This window comes from Echinops telfairi, unplaced genomic scaffold, assembly GCF_000313985.2.
Source record: "Echinops telfairi isolate 266 unplaced genomic scaffold, ASM31398v2 ScPeMD7_7400;HRSCAF=8409, whole genome shotgun sequence".
Classification (NCBI taxonomy): domain Eukaryota; kingdom Metazoa; phylum Chordata; class Mammalia; order Afrosoricida; family Tenrecidae; genus Echinops; species Echinops telfairi.
In genome coordinates this window covers 10,177,310-10,187,685 of record NW_022111300.1, presented here as the reverse complement: position 1 = coordinate 10,187,685, position 10,376 = coordinate 10,177,310, and the positions used below count along the sequence as shown (strand labels likewise).

At 39.1% G+C, this 10,376-nt stretch overlaps 1 protein-coding gene across 1 annotated transcript in view; it reads left to right on the top strand.

Moving 5' to 3' along the window:
* The window catches only part of OSBPL1A (oxysterol binding protein like 1A), a 244,562-nt gene that overhangs the window by 95,543 nt on the left and 138,643 nt on the right, over nt 1–10,376 (top strand). Inside the window, exon 14 of the mRNA XM_004702913.3 lies at nt 6,202–6,283. Coding sequence (XP_004702970.1) covers nt 6,202–6,283 — 82 coding nt within the window. The remainder of the gene's footprint in view (nt 1–6,201; nt 6,284–10,376) is intronic.

The window sequence follows — 10,376 nt, the reverse complement described above, 5'->3', positions numbered from 1 at the left end:
CAATGAATGTACAAATGCGCTTTACACAATTAATGTGTGTATGGATTGTGATAAGAGTTGTATGAGCCCCTAATAAAATGATTTTAAAAAAAATAAGGCCAGATAAACATATTGCTACCAAATCATAGAAACTTTTATTAAACAAAAATAAAATGGGACACTATAGTTTTTTGACATGTCCTCCTTATAGGTGTGTCCGTGGCTGGATCTGTGTTTCCCCTTCTCTGGCCCTTCCCCGAGGGAGTTTGCACTCTCTGAGAAGAGCCCTGTTGTAGCCATAGGGGCCCAACATTGTGCTCCTTTGCAATATTCTGTAAGTTGTGTGAACACAGAGCAGTATGAAGGAACAAGATGAGGACTGTAAGGTGGGTAGAATAATGCTCCCAGTGGCATCCTCCTTGGACAGTTCTTGCTGCCCCTAAAGAATGAGCGGGCGCTTTGTCCTGATGGAACAACTTTCTGTGGCACAATGGTCCTGGCCTTTTTCCTCTAAGGCAGTCGTTAATTTTCTTAAACCTTCTTCATGATTGTCCTGGGTCCTTGAAGAAAAGATTACCCTTTCTGGAACTCCAAACAACAGGCACCCTAACCTTGGAAGACACTGTATTGACTGAACATATTATTGAAAGCACCCTAATGAAGCTCAAAATGTGTATTACTTAGAGAGCATGTCTGGAGCCTCATGCTGATCACAGAGATGTGATGAAGCACATTTTGTTTGGAATAGACCTGCTCATGTATGCAGTGGCACGGTGGTGGAAATACTTTTTGACTTACCCTTGTATGTTAGCCTTAAAACCGCGATTTTTTTTCATCTTCTAGATTTTATAACACCTGAAGCCAATGAGAGTTTTAGCCATTTTTAAACATCCTCAGTTTTTTTTTTCAGATTATAGCATATTTGTGTTCAAAGGAAAGTGAATAGTATGAACCTTGACTATGTCTCTAGCACTAGAGGCAAGTCTAAAATAGACTAATTTTGAGATGAACTTAGAAGTATGATAACTATAGCTTGCTGTAAGCGGACTCTAAGATACCTTGATCCGTGAGTTTCCAAGGTGCAAATAAATCCTGAGGTCAGTCTGTGGCACAGATTTGTTCTAGACATCTAGAGACTCCAAGGTAGCCCCTAAACCAAACAATATCATTAATCACAAAACCGATCTATCTCTCCCGGGGTATGGCAGTCTACCCCCTCAACTCTGAGCATCCCCACCATTACACCTTAATGGCAGACCCACATTCTAGACTTGAGCTGGTGAATGGCTAACTCTTTGAAAGCTCTGAGGCTGGGGCCATGCCCTTTGAAGCGTAGAAGGCCCTGTGCTCCTGCCAGGCGTTCTGCTAACCTCCAAGCTGCTCTCAAGGATGGTCCTTTCCTTTCCTTGGAGGACAGCAGATGTACCACCATTGACCGATTTTCCGTCTGTAGAATTCCAAGAGGCAGATGGTAACCTTCCCTTTGGCTCTTTCTCTGTCCCCTTCAGTCTTAGCGGGTGGGTGTTTTGTTACCGTTGGTTAGATCCATCAGTCTCAGTCTTACCTTACTAGTTTTTACCAAAAAATTGTGTAGTAGCCACATCCTTAATGAACACACTAAGGATATGTGCTCTTTGTTTGGACAGCAGAATTTTCCAAATTGTTAAAAATTCTGTTTTCATTTTGTACCATGCATTTTTAAGCCCCTCTCTCTCCAGACTCTCCCTTTTTACCAGAGGTGGCAAGGAGGAGCAGCTCTTGCTGCGCTTAAAGAAGGAGTAGGTGCATTGTCCTGATGGATCACATTTCCACGGCACAGCTCTCCTGACCCTTGGAAATCTCCTCATCCAGATATCCCAGTTTATCATGGATAGCGCCATCCATCAAACATCTGAACATAATTTAGACCAATTCTTTGCCACTGCAAGAAAAACATTACCTGTCCTCTATTGTCCAATCACATGGCCATCACTTTCTGTTAAAGTCTCACCAGAAGCACATTTCTCATCCACATTGAGTTATATTCTATTGCTTGTGCAGTGTGCATTCTTTACAATGATAAAGCCTAATTCTAACTCTATAACTGTTTTTACTTTCTGTATCTCTTTCTTTCTCTGTAACTCTTTTTACTTCTGATCCCTCATTCAAATTGTCATTAACTTCCATAATTCCATCAACTGTCCTTTCAGGGGCATACTATTTGTTACCTAGTTGTGCTACAACAGAAACACCATGCGGATGACTTCAGGAAGCAGAAATTCTTCTTTGTAGGAGGCCAGAAGTCTCTAGTCAACATGCCAGGTCAAGTGGAAGGCTTTCTCCCGCTAGACTAAGACACTGGCATCTTTAGGACAGATAAGGGAAAAGGACATAGTGTAAAGGGTATATTTAACATGCTACTACCTAGGGGGAGGCTTTGCACCCTCATATCTGGAAAGACAGTGGTTATTAGTTTTGTCGCTTTGGGACTGGAGAACGAGGAGGGCTGCAGACTTGATAGGCATGTAAGAGAGGGTTGCGTACTTCTTTGTCTTGATTTTTTTCTTTTTACTTTTGTCTATGATTATAACGTAAAACATGTTTTAAAATTACAGAGAAGGGCCATGAAAATCTTTCGGTAACAAAATTAATAAATTCTCGACCGAGTTAGATTAAAGAATGATGGAGTGTGGAATTACTCTTGAAATAGGGTTGACTGACGTCCGCAGGACTTGCAGATGAGGACGAGGAATCCAGCACTCCCCACACTGGCTGTTTTCTGCAGAGGGGAACGTCACCAGTGTGCCACAATCTTTTATTTTAAAATTTTACATCAACAGTAGGCATCGTTGTTATACAATAATATTCATTCATTTAGAATTTTCACTTTGATGGGTTATGACAGATCTATATATCTTGTGTAATTGCCACTGCAATTTCCCTTGAACTCATTCTGAAGCAGTCCCCTCTCCCCGTCTCTCAGGCAGCCACAGGTCTTTTCTGATCGAATTAATGAAATGGACATTATCTGTAGCAAATAGAATTAATTACCAGTCTCTGGTGCTATCCGCTCCTCTCTAGCTGTGCATCCACTTGATACACATTTCTAAGTTGCCCCATGGGTCAGGCATCATCAAGGAGGGCGCATTGACCTAAAGCAGCCAAACTAGCAGGTAAACAGGGTGATATGCACCTGCAACATCTTCTCAGTCACTGGGCTTACCCTTTTCTGTATGCTGTGCCCAGATAACGTGGGTTAAAATAATGATGTCAAAGTTTAGGTATTAGAACATCACCTGTAGCGGGATCATATTTGTGTAGAATAATTCAAAAAGGAAACATACACAAGTCCTTGACTTGGTGTGAGTGGCATAGAAATAAAGACGAGCACACCCCTGGGCTCTGCGAAGAACTGATAATCATTCATTTTCATGAGGACATGTTTAGGTTTCACACTATAACCAATAGTGACAAAAAGGGAATCGTGACGCCTTGTAGAATGAGTTATATATTTTTAACAGTTGTATTGGTGTATAATTCACTTATCATACAATTGAATAGTTCAGTCATATCAAGTAGGGTTGTATAGTCATCACCACAATCAGTTTTAGAAAATTGTCTTCATATTTGTATTCATCATTGTTAGCTCCCCATACCATGCCTCCGTACCCCAAGCCTTCCCTGCCATACCCCCAAAGAACCATGAGTCCAGTTACTGTCTCTATAGATTTACCAATCCTGAATTTCATGTACAGAAAAACATTTAAAAAAACAACAACAACAAAAATGTAGTAAAACTGTAATAGAAAAGGAAGCAGAAGATATTAAAAACTAGAACAAATTTTATATTGGAGAATATTTCATTGGGTTAATAAAATAATTCTGCTCTCTTTAGTGTCACTTAAACAGTACTATTATGTAGAATAAATACATTATACCCAATTATAAAACAGTATGTGATATTGAATCTTTTCCAGCTGACCTATTATGTCTTTTGCATTTAGTCAATATTAGATAGATACGCTAAGGGAGAGCAGTGTGATTTAGTGGTGCTATTTCCTGTTTTTTATTTTAACCCCACGTTTGTTGTCGTCTGTCTCGTTGGTTACAGACTCAAAGTTTGTCAATAAAGTCAGTGCAGCTAACTCTGACCATAGACAGGGAAAGAGAGAACAGTGACACTGAGGAATATTAGAGAGAGAATGATGTTCTGTTCATAAATTTATGAGGGGTGTGTCTGGTCCGCGTGCTTTCAGTTCCCCCAGATTGACTTTTCCTGCCTCCAACTTGTATTCACATGAGAGGACTTTAACGATTAGCAAGCATCCATTCCCCATTTGTGGTGTTTTTTATTGTATCGTGTAGAGATTCTCCCTCTCCTAAAACTTAAGCAAATGAATTGCACTGTTAGACTAGCACTCTAAAAAAAAACAACATCAAGAGGGAAAGAAACATGTCATGAATAATTTGTATTTCAGCTGAACTTCATAGGCACTAAATAATTAATGAGGTGAGAAAAGTGCTTATCGGTCTCCTCTTGGTGCATAGATACGATGAATCTAATGTTGCATGAACAAATTTCCGTGCGACGGACCTGTTGAGATGAGCACAGACTAGCGAAACATCATCGGGCTAGGCAGCAAGGTGGTTCTACATACAGCAAGGTGATTCACACACTATGAAGGTCCGGGTTTTGTGGAGGCCCTAAAGAGCTCTGCTGGCACACTGGGCTAAGTGTTGGGCTGCTAAGCAAAAGGTTGGCACTTCAAAACCGCCAGTCTCTCCACAGGAGAAAGATGAGGCTGTCTGTTCCCTAAAGCTGGCCCGTCTCAGAAACCCTGGGGCGCAGTTGTATTCTGTTCTCTGTGGTTCTTCTGAGTCCAAAATCAATGGACTGGCAGTGGTTGGTCATTTGCATTTGGGGTTTTGTTCCGTTTTGTTTTGGGGGCTATAAAGTCCCCGAGTGTGTAGTTAATGCACTTGGCTGCTAATGGAAAGATTGGAGGTTGGAGTCCATCCAGGGGCACCTTGGAAGAAAGACTAACAGACTTCATTTCAAACAGTCATTGAAAACTCTGTGGAACCCAGTTGAGTTGCTGTGAGTCGGAACCAATTAGCATTGGTTTGGGAATTATTGCCATAACTAACTGAATTTACAATGATAATTTTTGCTCTTCCCACTTCTTTTAGCTCATTCATTCACTCGGTGACTCATAGCAACCCTATAGGACAGCATAGAACTGCCCCTATGGGTTTCTGAGATTGCAACTCTTCATGGGAGTAAAAAGCCTCCTCTTTCTCCTATGGAGCAGCTGGTGGTTTTGAACTGCAGACCTTATAGTTAGTAGCCCAACACACTGCCATGGATTCTGTTCTAACTTAAAGTTACCCTACATGGGCTTTAAGTCATCACGGGATTGGATAACCTCATCTTTCTCCCAGAGAGTGACTGGTGGAATTGAACCCCCAGTCTTGCAGTTAGCAGCCCCATACCAAATCAATAGTACCAAAGAGAAGCTATAAATAAACATCAGAATAGCATAGATAATACAATAAATGGATGTGTCTGATTTCCAAATAAAAAAATCCACAAGCATATGACTTGTATGCTATATCATGGAACTTTGCTTTTATGTTTTGCTTTTAGGGACTTAAAAATGCAGAATTTTCAAATTACAATGAAGAATAATTTCTGTAATTGGTTTTTGCCATATTTTTGTAAGCTTTAACTTCTAAGAAAATGATCGTCTTGGTCTGGCAGTGTGGGGTCTCGGTATACTTTGCTGAGTCAGAATCAGCCTGTGAGTTCCCAATGTTAGGACTGTTTGTTTCATGTTCACTAACAACGGCTGTTAGGGTATATGTCTAAGGAAGTGTATTTTGTATTTCTGGGTGGAATTAGCTAGACTTACTGAAAAATATGAGTAAATGGGTTATAGAAATGTAAATGATCAAACATCTATGACAAAAGGGGATAATAGCAGTAATTAAGGAAGTTGTAGGGTTTCTGTACATAGCTGTTGGATATATATAAAATTTAGAGAAATCAGGAACCCTGGTGGCACTATTTGGAAAGCATTGGACTGCTAACCTCAAGGTTGGTTGTTCTGACCATCAGCTCATCTTGAGCAAAAGATGATATTTCCCTACTTCCATTCATATTTAAGGCCTTAGAATTGACTCGATGACAGTGGGGGTTTTGATATAGCCATTATTTTAATTTATCTTTTTTTTTCTTTTCAGAAAGCACAAACATGTCAACAGAGACTAGATAGAGAAATTTCCAACTTTCTCAAAATGATAAAGGAGTGTGACGTGGCAAAAGGTAAAAAACAAACCAACACAAGCATTACCAAGAAAACAAACAAAAATCACTCTTTAATGCAACCTATTGGCACAGATACATAACTACACTTGTGGGGAACTTTTGGTTTCGGAATCCACAGTTGTATTTTACAAACTATTTTGAAAATTTTGAAGGGTAATACATTCCTGCTCAGGGAGGAACCCTGCTTTACAGGTTACATGTAGGGTTATTTTTTTTAGAAAAAGAAAAAGAAAACTGGTTTGAAGTTAACATTTCAGCTCTTTGATGAGAATTCTGCTTTGAATACTAGACAGCATGAGTTTTGGAATATGATTGGCTTAAATTTCATTCCTGGCTCTGCCACTTCCTAGCTATGTACATTTATCCCTGCGCCTGGGTTTCCCCGTCAAGCAAATGGTCTTGGTCCATATAGGTATGTGTATGTATATATGTGTGTGTATGTATACATCTATCTATGTAGCTCTCTATATATCTGATTGTCTATCTAATGAATCTACCTTTTAGCAGTAACATTTATCTTGTTACACTCAGTTAGTGATACATGATCTAGGGTTATCTATAAATATTCTAAGAATAAAACTTAAGTAGTAAAAATAATTATTACTTCATCATTTTTTAATTATCACATTTCTTAGACTTTAGGTTTACCCATGATGTGAATGTAAGTGAATCTACTAAACTATAATTGAATTTGTTCTCTCTGAATTTATGATGAACTCTCCATTTTTATCATAAGCTGATTTGCCAGAGTAGACTCCTAGGTTCACTTGCTAAATGGTAAGGAACTGTGAAGAAATGTTACATTAATTTAAACTGAGCATCAGTACTCTGGGGCTGCCCAAATGTGCCTTGAGCTTTCATTGCTTCGGTTCAGCACATGCTTGCTTATGTCACACATGGGTAACTTTGAGAAGGTCAGTAGCTAAGGTGTTTTGATTATTAACTGCAAGGGAGATTATGTTGTATTACTTGCTCACTTCATTCTCAGTGGACTTTTAAAAATCAAGAGCTTAATTAGCTGTAATTAATACTAGATACAATTCACTCCTTTTTAAAGTCCGCAATTCAGTGGTTTTAGGACATTCAGAGTTGAACACCATTTTCAGCAATAGACATCTAAAACAACGTCTTCACAAAGAACTTTCAGAAAGAGTGTTGAAAAGGGCCAGAGAAATAGAAAGATTAATTCACATAGCTTGCATCAAAGCAAGAAATTATATCAGAACTATATCCAAATTTCAGTGGTTTTTTTTTTTTTCAGTGTTTGTTTTTTTAAGCCTGGAATAAAAGTCTCTTGGTTCAGATTATATGATAGAGCGGTCATATTGATGGTATTTATGCCTATATTAATGATTGAACAGATTATTATCCAATATATAAGAATACGAAGTGGTGACATGCATAATATTTGTTACTACAAAAGAGCTGTTTCATAGAGGGACATGTCAGTGGGGAAACCAAGGTGTCTGATTCCGAGCTGATGTAGACACCTGGATCACATATCTACTATGAAATCAGTGAGTTCATTCACAAACAATTACAAACATTTTCTAGACAATCAATTAGTAGTAAGGCAAATTAAAAGTGGTTATATGAGTGGAATTCAAGAGCTGAAGGTAACTGAGTCCGCTCTTTGTGCCTAAAAATTACAGTAATCTTGTGCCCTGTGTTGTATTAAAGAAAACAGTTAAGTACCCTGCCCTGAACTACTTACATTGTTTGCTATTGACTTCTTAAGATGAAAAACTAAAATACTTGTAGACAGAATTCAGATCTCATGTATAATTGTTGTCTTAAATTTTAGTATAATTTGATTATTATTATTCCCAAGATTTATGGCTTGGGATTGGGATAGTCTTCCAGATCCTGAGTTTTCCAAGTAGTATGTATTCCATGTTTGTTCCAGTATAATGCATAGCAAGAATCCATAAATGATTTTATCTAGTATCATAGCAAATATAGGAATATATAGCTCATTTATGTGCTTGATTGGTACAATTTATATATATTTAACTCATTTATTCTTTAAACCAAATTTATGCAATAGCTTAAATTATTGATATGTTTCTTCTCTTACAGATAGGCTCACAGTCACAGACAGTTAGGTAACTTGCCCAAAGGCCACCCAGAAAACTCAAGCCAAGCTCGTTGCCATTGTGTGGATTCTGGCTCTGTAGGACAGAGTAGAACTGCCCCTGTGGGTTTCTGAGACTTTAGCTCTTTATGGATGTTGCTGACCTTGTAGTTAGCAGTCTAACTCGTAACCAGTACGCCTCCAATGCCAAGTTTGACCCTAGGCTGCCTGGCTCTTAACCAATAAAGAACTAACCCTCTGTTTCATATTCACGTGGTATGCTATTCAAATTGATGTGTTTAGTAATCATTCCTCATTGCCTTCTATTTAGAAGCTCAAATGTAAGGTGGGATTGATATAGAAGTTTCCAAATTATGGCAAAGAAATCTTTTTATTTTGTTTTCACTATCCATTTCTTCTTCTGTTTTCTTGTCCTTCTTTTCTTTCTGATGTTTCTCATCTCAAAGAATACATCACCAGTTCACCCAAATTCTCAAGCCCTAATTGTGGATACTCCTTAGCTCCTCTTTATCCCTTACTTAATGTACTAGTAAACTCTCTTACATCTCTCTCTACTTTGTTCACTGCTCTGTAGTCCTCTCCAACTTCCATAGCGAGTCACCTCTTTGGAAGCCCTCAGAGCAGTTCTCTGAGTCTGGGTTGACGCAACGGTAGTGAGTTTGCTTTGGAATACCAGGAAGTAGAGCATGATCTTCTCTCCCACAGGTCAGACTGCCTCCAGTTTCATATTCCTTCAATTCCCAAGATCCTTGATCTAAATTCCTAAGATTCTTAATCTTATTTCTTTATCTTTGCTTCCTTTTTACTGTCCTTGGGTAGATTTTAAATTCTACCCCCCCCACACACACACACACACTTTTTATTATGAACTAGGTAAAGGTTTACAAAAGAGATCAATTTTCAGCCAACAATTGATACACATTTTGTTTCAACTCACTCTTTCAATCCCCTTAGTGTCCATCACTTATCCCATTTCCTCCCTGTGTTTCCTGTTTCCATCCCTCCTTCCTTTCAAACCCTGTGTCCATGGGTAATACTGACCTTTTGATCTTAAATTGTTGACATGGAATGATTTCAGTTGCACACATGAGGAGGACTTGGGACCATAGTCTTGAGGGTCTCTGCAGTCTCTATCTGAATGATAAATGTGATCTCTTTTATGATATGAATTCTGTTCCACTTTCTTCCTCTATATGTAGGACTTCTAATGTGATCCCTTTCAGAGCAGTTGGTAGTGGTTATCAGGCACCATCCAATTCTTCTGGTCCCAGGAGGGTGGAGACTGATGTCTGCTTGGTTCATTAGTCCGTTGGAACTGCTTGTTTGCATATGTCTTTCCAGTTCCATCACTCTTCTTTCCTCCCAATGTGGGACAGACCAGTATTTGCACCTGAGCTTTAAGACCCCATTCACTTGTCACCAAAGTGGGTTATAAAGAGTGCTGTCTTTGTGATCTGTGTCAGGCTGATTGGCCTTGGTATTCCCCCAAGATCCATATTCTACTTTGATTTACAAGATACTCTGTGGTCTGTGTCTGCTCATGTCAGCAATCTCATTGCTTACCATTTTCTTCCTTTCATTCTTAAGTCAGCACTAAACTATGTTCTTCCACCTCAAGGTTCTGGCAGATGTTGTTCCCGTTAGTGTTCAACATTTTTTCTTATCATTGACGTACGTCTTCCTGAGACTTTTCCTGGATGCTCTTAACACTGTCCTAGGTGCTCTTACTGGCCACTCCCTGTTCCATCACTACTCAGCCTTTAGTTTCTGCTTTCTGTTTCCGGCCCCAATCCTGGCAGGCCCAACCCCTCGGGCCTTAAAAGGGGCAGAGAATAGCAAGCACAAGTACACACCACAGTTGTTGCTTTTTTGTTTTTATTGTTTTTAGGGGCTCATACAACTCTCATCACAATCCATACATACATCAATTGTGTAAAGCACATTTGTACATTCATTGCCCTCATCATTTGCTCTCCACTTAAGCCCCTGGCATCA